Below are 23,902 nucleotides of genomic sequence, written 5' to 3'. Positions count from 1 at the left end.
TAAGACCAAAGTCAAAAAGCACCAAAGGAACTCATGTGCGCTTCTTCCAAGGAGAGATGCTGGAATCCGCTGCAGAGCATCCCTTCCTCTTACTCCTTTGAATCAAGGGAACTCAAGGCACTGAATATACAGTATCCAGAGAGAAATTATTGCATATTCCTCAAGCGGAGAGCCAAGTACCCAGAATCGAATCAGGGCAGAATGAAAGAAAACAAATGTCCCAGCACCGGTGATTTTCACGGTCCCATTTAAACTCGTGCAGATCTGTTTTTACAAAGCCAATTCTACCAAACCAACAAGAACTACACGGGCCAGGTTTTCAAGGGCAGTTATCATAGGATAATTCGTTGTCCTGTTCCCAGTTGATCATGAACACTTCCCAAGGATTCCATGATTTCAGGAACTAAACCCTGTCTTCCAAACTAAAAGTTATCCCCAAAGTCAGCCAGAAATGCCTCGGCAGACTGTAAAGTTCCCGAATCAGACTTAAGAAAACGTGGTGACCACGGCCGTCGGAAAATACAAGTTCTTGGAGGTAATCTGTGGGACACGATCTAAGGCAGCTTCAGAAATAAATCCCGCTTGGAAAGCGTAGTGTGTGGGACCCATGGAACTCTCTGCGAGTTCCAGCTCGCTGCCCTCATGCTTCTTTCTTCCTTCGCCAATTTGAAGACCACCATTTGCAAACCACACGTCCTGAACCGGCCACCCCCTCTAGTGACAAAGATGCCAACATGGTAAAGGAGTCCTTTGCACAGCCACCGATGACCTCTAGCGCTAAAGCCCCCATCTCAGCAGGTCCCTCCACCACATTTGGAACACCTCACCGGCACCCCAACCCCTACAGAGGGGAGCAGCATCTCCAGCGCCTACAAGGGCCAGGTGGGCAGCTTCCAGGACAGAAGTGGGCTGAGAATCAAGTCGTTTCCTTGAATTAAGCAATCCTTCTCTTTTAATTAAAACATAGTACAAGAACTTTTTTTTCTTAAGTCTACATTAAAAAAAAAAAAAAAACACCAGCAACCAGCGCATGGCCTCACAGTCACAGAGAAACTATCAGGACAGCTAAGGACTGGCAACCTAAAGAAGACAGGTACTATTTTTCCATGAAAAGCCAGAAAGCTGGATTTTTTTAAGCCAAATAACTCAAATTTTAAGTGTCAGCCACTAATTCAGAAGTTTTAAAACATTTTTAGAGGAAGAATACCACAGAGGTCATTGTAACAAGAGGGAAACGAAGCATTTGTGCAAGCCAACTACAGGCCAGCTGTGTGACATTTATCGTAGAAGATGAAGTCCATGCTCCAATCCTGCAAGGCCACCTTTCATCGGGAATTAGCCAATGTCACCACTGCGACTCCTTGCAGTTTCTGCCCTGCGGACTACACCCCCCCGCATAAGAACCTCCTCCTCCCACACACCCCTTACCCCCTGTCTCTGCATCACCACTCTCTTCCTGGGAGGAGACCCTATAGCTCTCAGGAGAGACCATCACTGGCTGGAATAACCTTGCTCTGGTGGTCTCCAGACGACCCGATAATGCTTCAGGTGGTAAACTGCCAATTCTGTCCGACCAGACTACGATTATTGGCAACCAATTCAGTCAATAAAGGGGGTGGGTCTGAAAGCCCACTAGTTGAGTTCATTTATTTACGTAATTGTAGTTTCAGATTATTTGAAGTTATTTTTATTTCCAAGGAATAGTTCTCACAAATGGGCAAATTTTCTTGGCATATGGCTGGCGCTCGATAAGGGATTTGGGACCTGAAATTATATGGCCTGTATGAATAACACCTGGTCATTTATGAAGCACTCCCGTACTAAAATTGTCAAGACAGCTATAACTGCTAGCCTCTCCTCGTCCAGAAACACTCCTTTTCCTCGCCCCCAATTTATGAAGTTCCATACACACCAGCCCCAAGTCTAACCCTTGAGCACAGCAGGCTGGCTCTTGCTGCAGAACCACGGTCTCCACTACCTGGGACACTCCTCTTTCTGATTTCCTCATAGTTGGCTCGCTCTTCAGGTTCAGTTTAAGTGTCCCATCCTCACAGAGCCTTCTTTGGCACCCTCTCTTCTCCACTGACCTGTCACTCATCTCTCCTCTATTTTCCTCCTTGACATCTGTCATTAGGTTTCATTTTTGTCCCACTTATGGGACTTGCCCCACTAGAAGGCAAGCTCCCTGAAGACAAGTCAATTGCCTGCCCTCTTCACCGCAGAATCCGATGTTTCTGCCTACAGATTAACATATAATGCAGATTAGTCATTGAAGAGTGATGAATTCCAATTTGACAAGTAAGAGGAGGTACAGGGAGAGGCCTGATCAAGGGCTCTTGAGTTTTCATGGACAGAGCAGAGACCTGAGCCCATGTCTTCTGACTGCAGGCCCAGCAATGCTGCCATTGCACCACCCCCCTCAATGGACTGACAGTCTGGAGTGCCTTCCACCCAGAACTCAGCAAGCCAGAGAGTTAAATCTTCCAAACGTGACAAGGCTTAGCTAGCTGTCCACACTTCTCTCCACGGAGCCAAATGAATGAATACCTATTACCCAGACGTTCAAGTGTTTCACAACCACTAATTCCAAGGAAAGTCAAAGACGACCGTTTCAATTTTCTAGAATTCCATTGAACTTAAGTGATTTTATGCATAAATATTAATGAAATTGTGACTTTTTACTAAAAAAAAAAAGTAAAGGTTAATGGCTACATTTGCTGTTTTTCCATTTCTCAGGCACTAGGCAATCCAAAATCTAATATGCATATATACAAGAATGAGCAATTTGCCCAAAACATTATAGTCTATTGCTAGGATGCTTCTGGTCTTCGATTAAGGTCAAAAGTCATCTGAACAGCTTCATTTCCGACAAAGATTTAAATTTAACTTAATTAGTGTGGTCCTGAAAAACCTTATTTCCTTGACATGAGATCCCTCCACTCATTTTCGTTTGTCTGAAAATTACTACTTGCTAATGCACACTGCAGCCTTGAAACTTTCCCTTGAAGCTGTGTTGACACTCTGCTGGGTGTAAAAATGAAAAAGGATAAACCCAGATTCCAGGTTTCTTGTCTACTGGCATTGGGCAGAATCTTTAGACACATTTTCAGCTTTTAGCTGTTTCCTCCACGAAGCTGCCTCCATTCAGAAGCAAGGGATCCCATTTATCAAAGACTATTTCCCGTTCTTTATTACCCTCTTTAGCTTTTTTAGATTTTTATTCTACTAAAAACTAGAACAAAGTAAACTCAAGGAACTATGCTATGGGACATGAACACAGGGATAAAAATAGACATGCACACGCCCCCCACCCTTCCTGCTTAGCCCAGTAGCCTGAGCTAGAACCACTGGCATCACCCAGACTCCTCTCTGTCTGACCCCCACCATCCTACACTGAACTACACCCAGTTCACTGCACCTTTTAATGATCTCTTAATCAACTTCCTTCCATCTGCAACACCATTATCTGACCTCATCTAGGACCCATTCTCTTGGCTACAACCGGGGCTCTTCACAGCTGCTACTGGCCTTCTGTCTCCAACTTTGCCCCATCCATACCATTCTCCCCTCAGCAGCCAGTGTGATCCTCCAAAAACCTATTCATGCCACAGCTGCCCTTCAGTCACTTCCACGGCTCCCAGTTGCTCTAGGAAAGGCCAAATCCTTTACAGTGCCTACTGAGCCATTCACCATCCTCCCCTTTGCCTGACTCTCCAAGTTGCCTTCTTTCCCCCCCTTGCCCCTTCTGCCCTACCTATGCTCCCCCCCCACTCCATTCACAATGCATTTCCCCCTCAGTTCTTTGAAGGCATCTGAGCTCTCATCTCTTGCCCCTTCACTCACACCACAACCAGAACCCTCTTGCACTTATCTTCTGACAGATTTCTAGTTATTCTTTTTTACACTTTTTTTTTTAAGATTTATTTATTTGACAGAGATAGAGACAGCCAGCAAGAGAGGGAACACAAGCAGGGGGAGTGGGAGAGGAAGAAGCAGGCTCCCAGCAGGAAGCCCGATGTGGGGTTCGATCCCAGGACCCTGGGATCACACCCTGAGCCGAAGGCAGACGCTTAACGACTGAGCCACCCAGGCGCCCCCAGATTTCTAGTTATTCTATTTCGCCCAGTAAGCCTAACTCCCAGTGAGCTGACTTCTCAAGCCCTTTCGGAAGAGCAAGGCAAGGTCCCCTGCACTGTGCTCCTGGATTCCTCCCATCGGAGCATTAGCCACCGTTCTGGTGCTGAATGATCGTCATCACTGCATGCCAGCATGTAGCCTCACACACACTATTTGGTGTGTTTTCATTAACATTTCTTAAATGCTGAAAAGGGGGCCTACAGTCTAAACTGAACATCGTTTTAAATCCAAAGCCTCTACTGGTGGAGACTTGTCTGCAACACTTCAATTCAAAAGCAGCACGGCTAGAGCTGCATTAGGGCAAGATTCCGGGTTGGATGTTGTTCCCTCCCTTCCCAAATGGAAGCCACACAGTAACCAAAAACATCTATTTTTAAATACACCCTATACTGTATCTCCTTGGAGGAAACTTATACATTCAAGTTTATGTAAAAGGTTCAATTACTGGAATTTTTTTTTTTTTTTTTTTTAAGATTTATTTTAGAAGGAGAATGCGAGCAAGCAAGTGAGCAAACCTGGGGGGGAGGGGTTAGGGAGAGAATCTTAAGCAGACTCCACTCCAAGCACAGAGCCCGACACGGAGCCCAGCGTCATGATCCTGAGGTCCCTACCTGAGCCGACGAAACCCAGAGTCCAACACTTAACCAAAAGACACCCAGGTGCCCCTGAAAATGTACTTTCAATTGCCCCAGGAGAATGTTCTCTTGGGCTGGCTTCACCAAACCATGTGACACTCTAAGAATTTCCTCCCCTCACCTCCTACCTTCCATTCTACTCTTCAATTACGTCAAAGTACAAAATAAATGTTGGTTTAGATCATTCGTAATTAAGAACGTAAGCCCGCTTAGAAATTCTCGTATGTATTCTGTTAGGTCAACCCATTATTTTAGACAACAATCTCTTGATGTGAAAACCTAATCACTATTTTGAATGGTGGCAAGGTCCCAATACCTCCCCTTTTCCCTACTGAAGTATCTGGGGAAGAATTAAGTAAACGAAAAGCAGCCATGAGAGGAAGGGAACAACATTTGTTGAGGGCCTTGACAGGAGATGTAGGAGGAACCATTCACTCAGTGCTCCTGTTGGTCCCCTCAAGGATTCCATGACATGCTAATGGATACCGTCACTTTACATGAAAGGACACGGAGGCAAACTAATTCCTAAAGCTCACACATCTGGGAATTGATAGTCCTCCGTTCAATCTGGCTGTATCTGGCATCAAAGTGGAAAGAACTCTGGAAATTAAGAGCTATATTTTGAAATACAAAGTTTCATTTTACAACGGAGAGAGGCCTCCTTGGGAAACTAAAAATGTCCTCTTAATCTTCTCCTAGAACTGTTCCACAGAAAGCTTTTTCTTAGGGGCACCTGGGTGGCACAGCGGTGAAGTGTCTGCCTTCAGCTCAGGGCGTGATCCCGGCGTTCTGGGATCGAGCCCCACGTCAGGCTCCTCCACTATGAGCCTGCTTCCTCCTCTCCCACTCCCCGTGCTTGTGTTCCCTCTCTCGCTGGCTGTCTCTCTCTGTCAAATAAATAAATAAAATTTAAAAAAAAGAAAGAAAGCTTTTTCTTAGACCCCTGGCTTTCAGCTTCCTAATGATGCTTAAATTTTTTCTGCAATTTAGGAATAAAATTGAAAAACAGAAGATTTACCATTATATCTTATCGATGTGCATACACTGGCAGAATGTTCAATTAGATTTAATCTATGTTAATTAAGCTTTCCATTTTAGCAAAGCTCTGTATTAACACACATCAAACAGGAAAAATAAACTCTAAATCTGCAATGATATTAAAAGTTCAGTAAGACAGGTTCATCTTTGTTGCTCTTTTCATGTGCTCTATTGGTACCGTAAAACACAAGAACAAAACAGAACCCCCATCAAATTACAAATCTAGAACAACAGCGTGCCCATTACATAAGAGCATACTTCAACTGCTACCTGCAGGTCCGCGTTCAATCCTCCTTACACTTACGTTTTCCATTTCATTTCATCTACTCATTTAAGATCTTCATGGGAACTCAACTGGCTCAGTTACCCAGGGAGGTTCCACATATTGCTGGGCCAAGAAGTGCACTCCTGGTTTAAAGGCGTCACAACCTCCTCAATGGTCCACCTCTGACTGCTGGATCCCCACCAGCTGAGAGAGATGCCAGCCTTTGGCTAGAAAAGAATTCAGCCACTGAAAGAACCCTTCCACCATTAATTCAATAACAGCCTTGCCTGAGAGTAGCCAGAAGCCTAGTAGAAATTGGAAACGGATTCCCAGAACAGTAAATGTAGTTTTTCTGGCCCATGGCTTTGGAAAAGGCAGTTGGATGACGACTTCCCACGGAGCACACGTTGGCTGGGGAGAGCGTTCAGATCCAATATGCTGTTTCCCCATTGTGCTTCATCAGCAAGGGGGACTTTTGACTGGAAATTGAACTCTACCAGAAGAGTTTGGGTGATAGACATCATTTTCCTTTAACTATTGAACTAAAGAAAGAAAAGGAACCGTATGTTTATCTGGCCTCCCCTCAGCATCCTGTTTTCCCCTCAGTATCAAAATTCCACTTGTTCTATTAGGTACCAAGAACTAGGCGAGGGGTTTTACAAATACCTCTAATCCTCACAAAAATCCCAAGGTATTCTTCATTTCAGTCTCCAGATTCACACACTTTCACCCTTTTCATGGTCTTGTACAAGATGCAATATATCCCAGGCAGTCTCTGTGCCTGGAACAATAGATTCCATGGGAACCTTTGAAACTGGCCATGAAATTTCTAAGCACCCCTAACCAGGGACGGAGAAAATGAATCTTTGATACATACATAGTATGCATGTAATCTGGAATGTAAGAGGACTACGTGTTAAAGAAAAAAGAAAACCCTGTGATACAGTCTCTCACCTAGGGTACTTCCCTAATTTGGGCACAGGCTAAATTGGAAACATCCCACACAATCAAGACCGAGACTGCCTAGCTATTCCAATGCCTATGTTCTCGCATCTTTGGCACATGCTAAACCAAATTACCCAGTCCTGCCCAACGTAACGTGGTACACGTCATGCACAGACCTTTCCAGATATGACCCTTCAACCTACTCTTGGAGAATAGGACAAAATTCTAATCTTAGAAGTTAGGAGTCTACCGCTCTCAGGTCCCACAGTTCAAGTAGAAAATAAATGCACACAGAAACTGAGTAACACAACTGGGAAGTGTTACATATGAAGTTTTATCTGTATCTACATACACATAAGAGCTACCCATCCGTTTAAACGTGCCACCAATATTTAACACGTATAAGGTCAACAGAAAAAGAGTTCAGCAATCTCAAAAATCTATAAATCTCACGACACTTGTTTTTCTTCAATAAAACCAGAAGTCACACATTAAAATTTTCAAAGTGATTAAATACTTAAATATCCCAACTTGGATCAAAGAGGAAGTCAAACTAAAATTAACAACTGCAGAAAAGGACAAAGTACAGAACTACAGCAATGGCAGTGGGCTGCATTTGAAATACAAGAAAATATGAAGCTTTCAGTGCTTTTGCTACATATTGAAAACATCCGAGAAGCTACTAAAAATACACAAAGTGATCAAAAAGAAGGTAAAAAGTAGAAATCAATGAATTTAATATGAAAAAACAGATTTGACCAATAAACCTAAGAACACTTTCATTTAAAAGGCCAATAAATTACACGATCCCATGATAAGCCTGGCCAAGAAGGAAATACATGTATTTCACACTGCAAATTAAAGATATAACCACAAATATAACAACAAAAAATAGAACGTCCAAATCTCTGCCCCCAGAAAACAGAGCTCAATGAAATGATTGACAAAACATAAGTTGGCAAAGAGTTTAAAATTACCTAGAATACCATAAGAGATGGAAAATGAACATTTCAGTAATGAAAGATTTCTCAGCCTCCCCAAAAACAATTATCAGCTCATATAATTTTCAGGCTGATTCTACCAGGAACTTTTATGGAAGAGGTATTACATATATATTTAAAGTCCAGAGAGTAACTCAAAAGCCTTGAATTAAGCTCACACAGAACTTACTATCTCACTTGTTAATGAGTTAATAAGTGTGTAATGAATTTAGTGTCAAGCATTTAGGACAATGCCTTTTATCAGTGCAAAAATACTAGTTACTGCTATTAGTATTGCTATCATTTATTAATGTTGTATTTAGGATTATTGCAACAATATTAGTAAGAATATTTAAGGATTTTCCCCAGGAAGAGTTCAACATTATGGACTCTAATGTGGTTATGTTAATTGCATATTTTCCCCCTTTTATGTTTTATCTCAAAAAGGTACCCAGAAAAGACATTTAATAAAATGTAACCACTTTCTCTTTTTTTTGGTCTTTCAGTATATCAGAAATAAAGCTAAATTTCCTTCACATGAGGACAACACATAAATATATGTAAGAGAGACGGATAGATCAGAAACTACCAGAGATATCAAACAGATTTAGGAACACATTAAAAACTGGATTGTCTGTGGTCTTCCTGTCTTTTGTAAGGACCTTTAATTGGTTTTTTACTCCTCACTACTGTGGAGATTCTAGACAATGGAAGACAAAAACGGAATAGCTGATAAATAGGAGAAACATTTTCAAAATATAAAATTGTATCCTTCAGTCAAGGAGGAACATCAAAAAAAGAATATACAACTCAAATGTCTGGCACACAGTACAAAATCAGCAAATGCTGGTTTGCAAGGGCGGGGTCGGGGGTGCGGGAAGAAGGCTACTCCACATAGCTTTCAGGTCAGGCAGAAGTCAGACACTAAAACCAGACAAAAGGCATCAGCTACAGACTAGTAGCTCTTGGGAATATTGATGTAGGAGTCCTCAATAATATACTATCAAGTCCAGGAATTTATAAAAACGATTATACAACATGACTAAGTGGGATTTATCCCAGAAATGCAAGCTTGGTTAAACATCCAAAATTCAATTAGTATAATACAGCACATCAATAACAGAATAGAAACATGATTATCTCCACAGATGCAGAAATAGCACTTGGGGGGGGGGGATTCCCTTTCATGATACACACACACACACACACACACACACACACACACACTCCACAAACCAGGAATAGAAAGGAATTCCCACCTAGCTAAGAACATCCACTGCACAGCTAACATCACATTCCACAGTGAAAAACGAAGAGCTTTCCTTCTTCGGAGCACGAACAAGACTACCTGTTCTCACCAGTTCTATTCAGCACCGTACTGGAAGTGCTAGCCAGGCCAGTGAGGCAAGAAAATAAGGCAACCAGGTAGAGATCATTTTATTTCTTTCTGTCCTATTTGCAAATAAGATCTTGAACGTATTAAAAGAAATCCACTAAAAAACTAGTCAAATTAATGAGGTCAACAACTCTGCAGGATACGAAGTTCAACATACAAACATCAAGTGCATTTCTATAAAGTAGCAATGAGCAAACAAGAGGAGGTTATGATATTCCCTTTCTGATGCCACTATAATTTTAAAAATAAACAAAAATCATGTAAAACCTGTACTCTCAAACTATAAAACACTGTTTAAAGACCTAAAACAGAAAGAAATTCCATGTCCATGGATAATAATGCCAAGATGGCAACACTCCCTAAAGAAACCTACAGATTCAACATAATCCCTTTGAAAATTCCAGCTGACATCTTTGCAGACATTAAAAAGCTGGTCCTAAAACTCATGGCGAAATTCAAGAGGGCTAGAATATCCAAAACAACCTTGAAAAACAAAGTCAGAGGGCTCCCACTTCAACTTCAAAACTTACTAGAAAACTACAATTATCAAAACAGCACTAGCATAAGGACGAGGCCAATGAATTCAGAGCCCAGAAATAAAATCTTCCCATTTATAGTCAATTGATCTTTGACAAGGGAGCCAAGATAAAGGGACAAGGGATCTTTGACAAGGGACAAAAGGACTCCACAAATGGTGCTGGGGCAACTGGTTATCCATATGCAAAAAGGTAAAGATGAACCACTACACTTCACACCATATAGAAAAAAACTTGGGGCGCCTGGGTGGCACAGCGGTTAAGCGCCTGCCTTCGGCTCAGGGCGTGATCCCGGCGTTATGGGATCAAGCCCCACATCAGGCTCCTCCGCTACGAGCCTGCTTCTTCCTCTCCCACTCCCCCTGCTTGTGTTCCCTCTCTCGCTGGCTATCTATCTCTGTCAAGTAAATAAATAAAATCTTTAAAAAAAAAAAAAAAAACTTAAATATACCTAAGGCTTAAAAAGCTAAACCTATAAAAGCTTTTTAAAATAAATCCTAGAAGTCTTAATAGCCTCCGATTAAGCAATGATTTCTTAGAACAAAAGCACCAGCATGAAGAAAAAAATAGGCACACTGGACAACTAAATTAAGAAATTGGGCTTTATATGAAGACAATCTGCAAAGTTGAAAAAATACAAATCCTATCCGATACGGACTTGTGTCTATCGAGAACTCTCACAATATCGTAACACAACCCAATTAAAAAGCAGGCCAGTGATCTGAATAGACCTTTCTCCAAAGAGAATGTATAAGCAGGCAACATAACATGAAGACACTCAAACATCATTGGCCATCAGGAAATGCAACTCAAAACCACAATGAGGGGTCATTTCACATCTATCACGGTGGCTGTAACAAAGAGAAAGATAGTAACTATTAAAGCTTGGGAAAACTGCACCTCTCAGATACTGCTGGTGGGAATGTAAAATGGTATGGGTACTCTGGAAAACATTCTGGCAATTCAACAAACACAAAGCTACCACTCAATATAGCCATTCTACCCCTAGTTATATACCCAAGACAATACAAATATAGGCCCACAGAAATACTTCTACATGAAATTTCATAGCATTATTCCTAACTGCCAAAAACTTGGAAAAAATTCAATGTCCAACTGATAAATAAAACATGGTATGTCCAAACAATGCAATATTCTGTAATTTTTAAAAATGCACTACTGATACACTATTTCCATGAAAGAACCCCATCAACATTCTAAACAAAAGCCAGTCACAAACACCACATATTTTATGATTCCATTTATATGAGATGTCCAAAATAGGCAAATCCATAGAGCCAGGAAATACATGAGCAGTTGCCTAAGGTTGGGGTGCTATGGGGGAGATGGTTGAGGGACACCTTCAGGGCATGGGATTTCTACGGGAGACAACAGAAATTTATCAAGGACTGTGTTGAATGCACAACTCTGAAAATACTAAAAAACAGTGAAATGTAGAAATTTTAAAAATTATCCGGAAACCTAAGTGCCCACCATATCCCAGTTGTGGCAGACACGTTTAATCCATCTGGGTCATGAGTGATACAGCAAGGATCACACAGGAAAGAACCATGAAACGCACTGGGGAGTCTCACCTTCCAGTCAGGCTGTCAGATCCCAGACAGATTCCAATTTCTCTATCTAACCTATCCGGTCCCACAACCCTCCACTACTGAAGCAAAAGCCTCATAATCCTTGGTCATCTTCTACATCTTGCTGGAGGTCCATGACCAATGTCCCCAAGACAACTTGCTGCTCTAGACACTGTTGTACTGAGAATAAATCTGAAAAGTTACTGAAGATACTCTATTACAGATGGGGACACTGCTGGCTTATAATAGCTTAATTCCTAAATATGTACGATCATATATCCCTCTTACATTCCAGGTCTCCTTAACTAGATGAACATCTGCTTAAGTGTGGAAACGAGGTCTTCCAGTGCATGACAGATTCAGGCAATTCTTTATACCAAGCCTTAATCAGACCAAACAAACATGGAGAAAGGCGCACCATAGAACTCCAAGGGGAAGAGAAACTTCCCATTTCCTTATGTTTATTATTTTTGAATCAAGACCTGAGGTTTTCCTATTACCATGAAAAATGCTCAGATGATTCTCCATTCAAGGATCCTCAGGTTCTATTAGAAACCTGTGAGGGAGGAGAAAGTGGCATCAGAGGACTGTGTGGCAACACAAGTTGTTTTTTAAACCTTTCCTAAAAGGAATTAGGTTTCTTAAGGAAAAAAAAAAAAATCCAAACAAGAAAAGAGAAATCCAAGAAGTAGCTTTAAGATTTATGCTTAGACAAGGAGAAGTCCGTATTTAAGGGCAGTCCACTTCCCAGGCCCTATCTTCTTTCACTCTCTCGGCACCCTGCAAAGTAGATGGCCACCTCCCCTCATCACAAGGGAGAGGAGTTCGGAGAGTTAACAGTGCCGCAGAGCAAGAACTAGAATTCCAGCCTCCATCAGGCCAGCTCTGCAGTCCACACTCTACCACAACGACTGCCATTCCACTTGCTTCTCACTCACCTTGGGCTCCCCCTCGGCTTTCATGGAGATTAAAGATCCTCTACGTTCTATACTAGGTCACTCGTACGGCCCTCCTACTGAGGCCACCCTCACGCCCACCCCCACCATGTTGCCCAAGCGGGGCAAGCACATGACCCTTCCAGGTCCGTGAAGCTGAGACTGGCTGGACACCTCCACCCTGGAGTACCAAGGATTCCCATGCCTTCTCCGAGTCCACAGAACACTTGGCCTCTAACCTGTCCCGGCTTCCCAACACACGCCGCCTTGCTTTCTCTGGGTGTGTCAACATCCCTACAGAAGGATCAGGGCCCATCACATCCGTTTGAGGCAGAGATCAAACCTCACCATTGAAAAGAGAACTCTGGATCCTCACCTCTGCTAAAAAGGCACGTGGAGATCCTCTGCTCCAGCCACAGTCTGTTGTCTGCACCTCTCCACCCCACCCCCAAAACCGCATTTTTCCGCATTTCTCTTCTGACTGTCCCCACTGTTCTTCCTGCTTAGTAGGTCAGAAGGACTTCCTGGCCTGCCAGGATTCTGGCCCTTCCACAGCTGCCACTCTGTTGGTCTTCCTTAACCACCGACCTAGTGTACTGAATTGCTTTTACACGGTTCTGCTTTTAGATAGGTCCACCTAAATAGGTAAAGGAAGGTTTATCTGAATTCAGGCTCCCCAGAAGCAGACTCTGACATGTGAACTTCAGAGTGATTTCCTAAGGAAGTATGGGGGGCGGGGGAGGGAAGAGAGCAGGGCTTGGAAGACCCAGCCTAATCTCAGGTAGCACTGGAGAATTAATCAAGCTGCAGAGCTGGCTGGCCTTAAGGCCTCCAAGGCAAAAGAACTAGGCTTCTGAACTCCCACATTCTGTCCATCATTGACTACAGGCTGCCTGGGGGATAAGGGAACTCCCAGACACGTCTGTTCTCTGGATAGTGGCTACAGAGGCACCTAGCTCTGTAGTACCACTCCTCCCTGCCCACCCCAGACTCCTCAGCCCTCGGCCCACATACAACGTGCCAACCACTGTCCCCACCCACCTCTCCTTCCCAAAAATCATAGCAAGTGATTTCTGGAATGCCCTCCTTCCCACCCCTTACTCTTTATTCAGCCTGTCAAATGAATACTCACTTTCCTTTAGACCACCACAATCCTTTCTGAAGCCTGCCTTAGCTTACCACGATCCTTCAGAACGCACTATTACTACCTTTATTCCTTAAACATACATTCCTAACATTGCATCTACAATACTTAGTGACATTTGTTCATCTTCCCTACTGCCTTATGAGATCCTTACAACAGAAATTTTTTATAATTCACCTTGTATCCCCAGTGTCCAGCACAGTCCCTGCATAAACACATAATAAATGCCTACTGAAGGGTGTTAAGTCTAACTTGCTTGAGGACCTCAAGCCAATATGACAGAGGATGTGGTTTCATAGGAGCCAAGTCTACCAGAAGACAGAAGATAGGCAAGAAACTCAGGAGTGGTCCTTGAAGAGTCAACAGGAAAGCCACTTTGCCCAAAGTAAGTTCTTAATGCAAAGAAAATGCATCAGTATGTTCAACAGCAACAAGGCCTCAGCTAGCTACACGTTCTCTTAGAGATACAAGCTCTCAATTCCAAGGCATTTTGTAGGGTCCCTTAATTCTAAGTACACTTTCAGAAGTACAGCTTACCTGTGTTCCAGCTCTCGAATAGAGAGGATCACTCCTGAAGTCGATGGCTTTTGCTGCACAGAGGCCAAAAAGGTGAAGTCACTCTTATTCCGGAAGAGCTGGATTAATTTCTCACTCACGTGAGGGGCGGCATGGATCTCCCTTTCTGTATCTAGGAGTCAAGAAGGAAACGCAGGAACAGAAGGGGACAGAGAACGAGGTGGAGGAGGAGAATACAGAAGGAAGGAGAGGGAAAATAAGAAAGAGAAAAGATGCACAGTTAGAAATGTCCAGAGAACCCAGGTTGCCTTTTTCATTCTCCCCCCTGCCCCCACCGACCTTACCAATACTTTGTTTTCAGGCACCACCCACCCCTCCATCCAGCAGCATTCATTCAGCACAAAACCCCGAAATGCCACCTCTGTCACTGTACCACTTGTCACTTTGACAAATTCATAATTGGCCAGCCAGTGATTCGCTGACAGAAATTTTGACAGGACACAGAGCAATGTGGCAGACTACAACAGATTAAGTTGCTGTGAAAAAGGTGAGAGACAATCAGATGGATGGATCCTGAATTCAGAGAACCTGTGTTTAAGCAGGACCCAAATTCCCCCTCAGCAGCCTCCAGTTGTACTTTTCCCCACAGACTCGGTTTCTTTCTCTTCGCGATGTGTAGAGGGAAACCTGTCCCTGCTCTGTACCCAGCAAAGATTTACTGATGTTAATAAGGCCAGACAATTCCACTTTTGCTTCAAGAATACAAGGCATGTTCATGATCTCTAAGGGTGCCTGGAATTTCTCTGTAAACGTGGAGTGGATGGCTCTACTCATGAAATACTGCAGTGGAGCCAATTCAGCAAGCCCAGAGGCATGTGAGTCCAGCCCATCCTGCTCCTGGCCAGCAGTCTCTTTCTCCGAGTTCTGCATAGTGAGACATTCAGCATTTCATACTCCGACCCTCCCCCCACGCCCCAATCGTGATAAACTACGTGTTCTCATTATTGTACAGCTCACTGCCTCAAATCAGAAACGGACCAACAGAGCAAAATTAAAGAAAACTATCCAGAGGATGACAAATGAATACCAAAGGTCTGTTTGGTTCCTCCTCTCATACCCCGACCCCATCCATCCTCTGTACAACTACTTTGTTTTTGTAGCTGGAGAAATAACCAAGACGTTCAAAAGCTCTGTGGCCCAAGCAATATCACAGACTACGTGGGCCTTGGAGAACCTCATCCTAAAGAGTGGCTTCTAATGCCGGGGCGGGGGGGGGGGATCCTCAAGGTCTTGACCTTGGGCCGCAGTCTTCTCATCTACAAAATGGGGGTTGGGGGTAGGGGAGGAGAGGTGAACTAGGGGATTTCTCAGGGCCTCTCCATCCTTGTGTAATTCTACGAGTTGCTGTTTCAAGTTTGCAGCACAGAAAAGAACATCACAATCTTCCAGCTGTAGAAGTCTAGCCTATGGAAGGCAGGAAGTGAGGCTGGTCCTCTATCTTGGAGGCACCTAACCCAGGCGGGGCACCCTACCCACAGAAAACCCACCTGGGACATTTGCTTTTCTACCCCCCAAAAAAGGCCTTCACTACTGTTAAGTGACAGGCTTTTAGCTTTTGTCAAGGGTGGAGATAAGAGCCACTTAGGGAATGCATCTACACCTTCTACAAAGTCCCAGCCAAAGACTTTGCAGGGTAATAGTCAAGATCTATTAAATGTACGAAGTGATAGCTTTGTGAACTAGAGATCTTTAGCAAATGTTGGTTAACATTTTTACTACTGTTGGGAACAAGTCCTAACACATTCCGCCTAGAATTTAGTGCCAGGAGAATGAACACACACACGGCTCTTGAGATTAACCTACATGTTTCCTTTTTCCCCTTTTTAAGGTTTCCTTCTTTATGCATCTATTAGGAATTAACTGACTGGCAGTGTTGGCCCAGAGAGCTCAGAGGTTCTGAAGATTGAGCCCAATGCAATGGGGCAATGATCAGTCAGCCATGATATTCATAGCTCTTTCCTCCAGCAGGCATATCAATGATGAGTGTCCTCACCTCTCACACTGTTCTCTCGGAGATCATCCCAGCTCCATGGCCAATGACACTCAAGTGTCTATTTACCACCCCAATATCTCCCTTAAGCAACAGACACATTCAATATCTTTCATATCACCACATGAAGGTCTAATATCCATTTCAGACTGTATATGCCCACCTGTTCTCCTGTTCTCCCCCCACCACCACCCCCAACCCTCTATTTTCTCCTGGAGTTCCCAGTCTTAGTAAATAGAACCAGCCAGTTCAAGCCAAAAAGACCAGAACTTGTCCTTGAATCTTCCTTTTCTTCTACCCTCTAGATCCAACCCAAGAGCTGAATCATGAGGACTCCCACATCGGCAATCTGTCCACTTCCCCTCAACTCGACTCGGACTCCTCTCCAAGCCACCACCATCTCTCACTGGGGCATCTCCAACAGCCTCCTGACCGGTCTCCCTGCTCCATATAGCCTTGCCTTCTCCATTCCCCACAGCAACCCAAGAGCTCATTTTAACACCTAAATCAGCATCCTTCCAGTCTCTTGCTAAAAACTCTCCATGGCTTCCTAGTCCTCCCAGAATAAAAATCCAGGTTTTTTTTGGCATTGCCTGCGAGCTCACACACCATCTGACTTGCCTACATCTCCCCTCCAATTTCATATTCTTCTTCCACACCCAAGCCCACTCCTGCCTCAGGATCTTTGTACCACTCCTCCCTTTGCCCACAGAGCTCTTCCCCACTCTTACCATGCCTGGCGCCTTCAGCTCTAACTGCTAATGCAACCTCCCAGTCACTCCCTCCAAAGCAGGCTCTCCATTAATATAACACACACCACTCTGGTTATTTTCTCCGTACCACCTGATCATTGTAATCTTTCTTTGTATTGCTTATGCTCTTGTTTCATGGTTTGTTTTTTTTTCCCTGTATTTCCTTTCTTTCCCCTCTAGACTAGAAGCTCCACAAAGACAGGCAGACTTATTCATTGTTGTATCTACAGCTCTCAGTGCCTGGCATAAAACAGGTATCCAATCAAAACTTAATGAATTTATTTTCTATTTATTTTTATCATGTATAAGCATGCTCAGGGCCAATCCGGCCCCTATTTAGAGGACACCCCACCTAACAGTTTAATCCAATACAACCACACTGCTACTCACCCAACCCCCCCTACAAAACCGAGCATTTCCTCTGCCGGCCTCTCATTTCTCTTTGTAAATGACTGGCACATTGAAATAACGAGACCCCATTAGCAGTCACCGGAGTGAAATGTAAAAAACATATATTTTCATACAGGGAGACTTTATGTCCATTCTCATTTTCAGAAAAGCTCTTTCAAGTAAATGCTTACCATAATTCAGCTGCTAAAAGAACACCAGAAAGTAATTCCACTTCTTACAACACAGAGGCAAGAACACTGGACCAGGTTTTCAAGGGACTGAGGACTACCAAGTTTTATAGATAATTAGCTATGTGACCTTGGTAAGACATTTTACCTCTCTGAGCCTCACACTCCATATCTGAAAATGTAAATGACTGGAGACCATGGAGTTCAAGCTCTTCCTAGGACTTGACAGTTCACTTCTGTTCATCACCTTACCCTGCTCCTAGCCACCCAGCTAGGACAGGACCGAAGGTGTTTTCTACGTATGAAACGCCTAGCTTCTACAGTTCTCTCCTCTGCTGATTTTCCAAATCAACATAAATGTAAAGTTGTCAATTACTGGAACCAGTGATAGGTCACCTACTCTGCAGCAACCTGCTTCCCCCACCCCCGGAGTTAAACGAGCAACCGATGAATTCAATTAATGAGAATCTATAGACTATCGTACTGCCATATGCAACTATTATAATGTGCTTTCTGTATCATTGGAGAATATTCAATTCTGCTAGAGAGAACAAGAAAAACATGTGGGATGAATCAAGCTCATAGGAGGTGTTAAAGATAGCAAGTTAGAAACCTGTAAAACGTGTTCAACATAGATCAAATAACTGAAACCTAAGTGTGTTGAACACAGATAAAGAGGATTGAATAAGCATGTTACCTATGAATAGAATGGGGTGGGAGAACCAAGTCATAATGTACAAATCACACCACCTTCAAAATGACAGTTATGTCATCTCTAAGTCGGATACCTATCTTTGACACTCATGCCATTCCCATTCTGGCCCCCATGTGTACTCTGCCTGAGAGATGCCAGTCAAACCCATCACTACTCGCCAGACTGACCGGTAGCTGCAGCTGGGACCAAGAGCACTTGCTTTCTCCAAGAGTGGAAACGCACTGGCACCAGGCACCTCCCACCTGCTGAACGCCACCTTTTTATAACCACCACTCCAGTCCACGTAACCTCCACATCAGCAAAGCAGCTGATGGGGGCAAAGACTGAACACATGAACAACACAAAACCCAGGAATCCGGTAGGGTGGCCTACCCTTCCGCCAGCCTGGACCTAGCCTACTCCATCTCTTTCCCCTGCTTCCTACTGGACATTTGGGATTTAATAGGCCACATGATGCAAGCATCTGAATTTGGTGGGTAAGGCGGTTTTGTGACCTCCGGGAGCAAAAGACATGGAGTCTACCATTCCATCAGGTCATTGCCCACACAACCACCACCACTTACAGCGAACATTTTACATTAAAGAGTCGTCCTTCCAAACATCCAGAAGTTTTACGTGATCTAGTTAGAAGTGCTAAATCAGCAGCAAGGGTTAAGTGCTTTCTCTTTCCTAGGATGAAATGGCTCTACCTAGTCATTTTTAAAGACTAAAAATGCTAACATGATGATTAAGCATCAGATTTAAAAAAAAAAAAAAGTATTGGGTGAAGGGAGGAGATTGAAGAAATTAAATGAGGATATTCACACACTCTTCTCTGCCTGTTACAGAAGCAGCTTCATTTCCCTTTTGCCTGATGACAGGGTGAGGATGTTCACTGTCAAACATACCTGTGTTTCCTTTGCGCCAGGCACTGTGCTTGCTGGGCACGAGGGAAACCAGGAGAAATACAGTTCCTGCCCTTGAGGACAGCTGCAGAAGCAAGGCTGTCCCCTGGGGACAACAGGTAGGGTTAGGGCAATGCACAAAGGAGGGGGCCAGTGGAGGCTGGGAAGGACACGGTGGAAGACAGAGCTTTGAGCCAGAGGCAAAAAAGATGAATAAGCATTTACCAGGCAGGAGAGGGGGGGAGAAGAGGGCACTCGTTGCAGGATTGCTATGCGGATGTGAACACCCCATGTGTCTTCCATTATCCTGACATTTTTCCTTCTCTGCAAGCTTCTCTCTCGCTAGAAGTCCAGCAGGACAGAAGCTATTCTACCTAATATCAGAAGAAACTCCCCACAGATCAGCGAGTAGAGGGGGCAAGAACAGCAGCAGCCAGAGACATGACAAAACAAACACCCGGGCAGCCCACCTCAGCCTTGACTGTTGGAGAATTTGGGGAACATCTAAGTAATTACAACATGCTTACACAGAGAGCCTCACATATGGCAGAATCCAGATGGAGACACGGCACGTCCTTCTAGCCTAAGTCCCTCGTGGTAAGATTGGCCCCAGAGGTAAAGCAACACTTGTCAATTTGAAACTTTTCATTACCGAGTACAGAAGAAGTTCCGGCTGTGGGGAGGGGGCATACGCTCCACCGTCAGGTCCAGCCCTTCCTTAAGAAGGTCTAAGGTTATTGATCCAAGCAGCTTTCAAAGAAGTGGAAATCATGAGCAGAAAGTAGTAGGGATGGTAGGAGACTCCTGGTTAACGCGTAAGGGATTTCTACCTTCACTAGCAAATTCACAATGACATCCATTAAACCTCCGTTAGCTCCAGAGGCCAGAATCAGGAGTAAACATGTGTACAGTTTGCTGTGGTGCCAAGTAGAAGGCTGACTGCTCTGCACATACCACTTATAGTAACCTTAGGAGCAGCCACTGTTCTTTTTCCTCCTCTGCAAATGAGAAAACTAAAGCTTACAGAATTTGATTTCTAAAAGACACTGGGCTAGGAAGCCATGGGGAGATTCCCACGCGGCAGGCTGGTGCTCAGACTACAGTCCTCACCCTACGACAACTACTATTCACCGAGGTGTGTGAGCGCCACGCTTGACTCACAGGGAAAAGGGACAAAGCATCATCATATACCCAGTGCTGGACACTTTGTAGTCACTCAGGCAATATCTATGAGCAATCTATTTGTACAATCCCTGAGCTAAATATCATTATCTACCCCCCCCACTTTTACAAGTGAAGAAACAGATGCACAGTTTTACAGCTTCGCACAGCAAGTGAATGGAGATTTAAAAAAAAAAAAAAAAAAAAAAAGGTGTCTTGCCCCAGCAGAGTCTGCCATGATACTCCATGGCATTCGCTTGGCACCCTTGCCTACTTGGTCATCCTCTCGCTGCTCCCACCCCTCCTCACTCCTGCACTCCAGCAGCACAAGCCTCCTTTTTCTTCCCAGGGCCATGTCTCTCCACACTTAACATTCTCATGTCTCCCTCTCCGTCTGCTCTTCTTTGGGTACCAGTTTGTTAATTTTTCTCTGACCACCCCAAGCCAGCTCAGATGCCCTATGTGTTCACTTTATCATAGCCATCAAGGCTTTGTGTGTAATCATTTTATTGTGTATAATCATTTCATTAATGGCCATCATGCCCACCAGACTGTAAAATCCCACGAGGAATGGTTTATCGATAGATTCTCCACACTCTACAGAATGCCTGGCACATGGTAGATTATTAATGCAACAAACGTGTGAGGCCCTACATTGACTTTAAAATCTGGAGCACAGTATAACAAAGAAGGTTTACCAAAGACACTCAACTATAACCCCAACCTGTTGAGAAAAACTACATTAAAATAATGAGCTGTCTCAGGAATAAGAAAGCTAGCTAAGCATCCCCAACTCCTCCATTGGGGAGCTCAACCTAAGGAATCCTGTGACACATTTTTCATAATTACTATGTAGCTCCATTAAAAGATTCTGGTGCCTCTAATTTCACTTATTAGAAAGGCATGTTAAGGCAGCGAAAGTTCTTATAAACCTTTAAAAATACCAGTAAGGATAATCGAGGCACCCACTTGTCACTAAGAAAGTAGCATAGCAAGATCACTCCTCCTCTGGCACTGTAACCTACCAGTGATCCAATCTCCTCCTTGCTCCACATCCCTCCACCCCCATCTCAGTTGGGCACCTCAGAATAAAGACATGTAAAGCATGAACACCACTTTTACCTGAATCATAGGGCAAGAAAACAAAAGATTGATGAAAAGACGTTAATACGATTAAAACTACCTTGTATAAGGTTCAGGCTTCCATTTCTCCCATACTTAAGTTGTAGGGCTGCGACATACAGCATAGTGACTATAATATTGTATTGTATATTTGAAAAGGCTAAGAAGAGATCTTAAAAGTTATTAAAAAATTGTTTAACTATGGCAATGGGTGTTAACTTATTGTCTAATCATTCTGCAATATATACATACATCAGACCATTATGTCGTACACCTGAAACCAGGTTATCAATTACAGCACAACAAACCTAGAGGGGGAAAAAATGACCGCATTGTATACCAGAGAAGTTATCTAACAAGAATAGTTAAATCAGACTATATATACCCAATGGAAAATTACGTAGAACAAGCATAGCAAAAGTATTAGAACATAGGAAATACCTAGGCAATGATACCAAACTTGCACACGTGTACGGCATAGCAAGTATACGTTAAGATTTAGTTTTACTGACACATGGCAGAGACATAGGACTGACCACCGGCCATCAAGAGATCAATAATTGGGAGCTAATGTAAAATTTCTTGCACAGATCTCAATTTTCCAAACTGGAGAATTCTCATTAAAAAAATGTATGCTAAAATGTTAGGACATATAAAAACAGAAGAGAAACAATAAGGGCAAGCTACTAAAGAAAAAAAAAAAAAAACACCAATCACCTTGCTTTTTATCATATAATTGTGTCTCTTAAATCAGTGAGGATATCAGATGCTCCCTCCAGCCAACCTTAACCAGGTCTGGCTTCCTATGGAATACCATGCCCCTCCTTAATAGAGGGGACCCGTCAGCTCCCAGGATAGCCAGCTGGGGCATTAGAGCATGGACCCATTACAGCTTGAGCCCATGACAGCTCAAGAAGGGGGAGATTTTGGCAGTAACTGAGAGGACTTCTTTGGGTAGCATTTTTAATCCGCACTCTCAAGACTGATAAACCCAAAGGCATGCCCACCATACTGTATGAAGCTGCATGCACCAAAGGGCATCAAGTGGAAGCAAAAACATCGTTCGCAGCACGGGACTCTCTCCAGGGTCTTGTAAAAGACATGAGGGCAGTCCTAGGATCTATCCATTCATCCACTTATTCATTTGTTCACCCACTACCTTTAAAAGTTTGAGCACTCCTCTGAACACAAAACTAAGACCTCTTCTAGTCACGAGGGGCTAAGAGTCCAGTATTAAAGACACTAATGTAGCTGAAGGGGAATGGTTTAGTTCAGAGCCGTAACGGGGCATGCTCAGGAGGCATCACAAGGCTGAAATAACCCGGAACAGGACCAAAGCTCCTCCTCAGAGACTTGCTCTCCCCGCTAAGGGGCAGTGGAGGATAGTGTTGAAGCGCTCAGGCTCTGGGGCCCAACTGTTTGGTTCAGATTCCAGCTTTACTACCTATCAGATAGGACCTTGGACAAGTTAACCTCTCTGTGCCTCGGATTTCTCATCTGTAAAACGGGAGTAAGACTGCATCTACTCCATGGGAATAGTATGAGGATTCAATACATATTCAACTCTTCATACAGTACATGCCACATAGGACACACATGACAATATCTGCTTTACGTGGAGCACAGCAGAGACAGGCCTTGGGTCCTGAGGGTTGGAGTACCAAGTTACACCGGCAACCGCCACAGCACAAGACACTTCCCACTGCAGCTGGCCATGGCTGCGGCCCAGAAGGCAACAGGGAGCTGAGCAGCGGTTGCCACCTGTGGCTGGAGGCAGTTCGTAGCCACTCTGCTCTTAAAAACTGGTCATCATCTATGAGGCTCCCAGCTACTCCAGTCGAGGTCCAGCCAGCCCACACCCAGAACATTTGCGTTTTTGCTACGTGCTAGACATCGAGCTGAATGCTTACCCTAATTTAGGTCTCCCCGAAGCCTAGTGAGGTCAGTAGTAGTGATGTTACCTCCACTTTATGAAGTACAAAGAGTTAAGAAGTTTCCTAATAAGTAGCGTAACTGGAATTCAAACCCTGGTCTTGGGCCAACCAGAACTCACCCTTGCCGCACCGTGCCATCTTCCGGGCTCAGCCCTGCTGGCATTGGAATGCCAGCTCCACCACACAGCTGCGGAAAGAGCTGGGTTAACTCCACTTTCTTCATCCTGGAGTTGCCTCGCCCAGGACACAGGGGCAATACCACCCGCCCTGCCTCCATAAAAAGTAATGAGAGAACACATGGAAGCCGGGCACATAGCACGTGCTTCCTAGGGACTTCCAGGCCGCCCTTGAGGACCTTTCTGTCCAGATTTGCAAAGGCACCCCAGAGAGCTACACACTGAAGGGGGGGCTTTAACAGGCACCAATGTGTTCACACACATGATCACAGCCCATAGTCCTAATAAACCGCTGAGTGGACACTAACAGCCTCGCATTGAAGAGGCGGCCTCGGACTCCTAGAAAAGGGACTTGTCCAAGACCCCACCTTCAGCAAGAGGCAAAGATGTGCCTTCTGAGTCCGTTTCTGC

The 23,902-nt window shown here is 44.0% G+C and overlaps 1 protein-coding gene across 2 annotated transcripts in view; it reads right to left on the bottom strand.

Moving 5' to 3' along the window:
- The window catches only part of NELL1 (neural EGFL like 1), an 818,389-nt gene that overhangs the window by 728,168 nt on the left and 66,319 nt on the right, over positions 1–23,902 (bottom strand). For both annotated transcript variants that reach the window (XM_057317500.1, XM_048217676.2), the window contains exon 3: positions 14,141–14,291. In XM_057317500.1, coding sequence (XP_057173483.1) covers positions 14,141–14,291 — 151 coding nt within the window. The remainder of the gene's footprint in view (positions 1–14,140; positions 14,292–23,902) is intronic.

Source organism: Ursus arctos, unplaced genomic scaffold (assembly GCF_023065955.2).
Source record: "Ursus arctos isolate Adak ecotype North America unplaced genomic scaffold, UrsArc2.0 scaffold_23, whole genome shotgun sequence".
NCBI classification, from domain to species: domain Eukaryota; kingdom Metazoa; phylum Chordata; class Mammalia; order Carnivora; family Ursidae; genus Ursus; species Ursus arctos.
The sequence above is the reverse complement of the archived record's forward strand: the minus strand, read 5'-3'. Positions and strand labels throughout refer to the sequence as shown.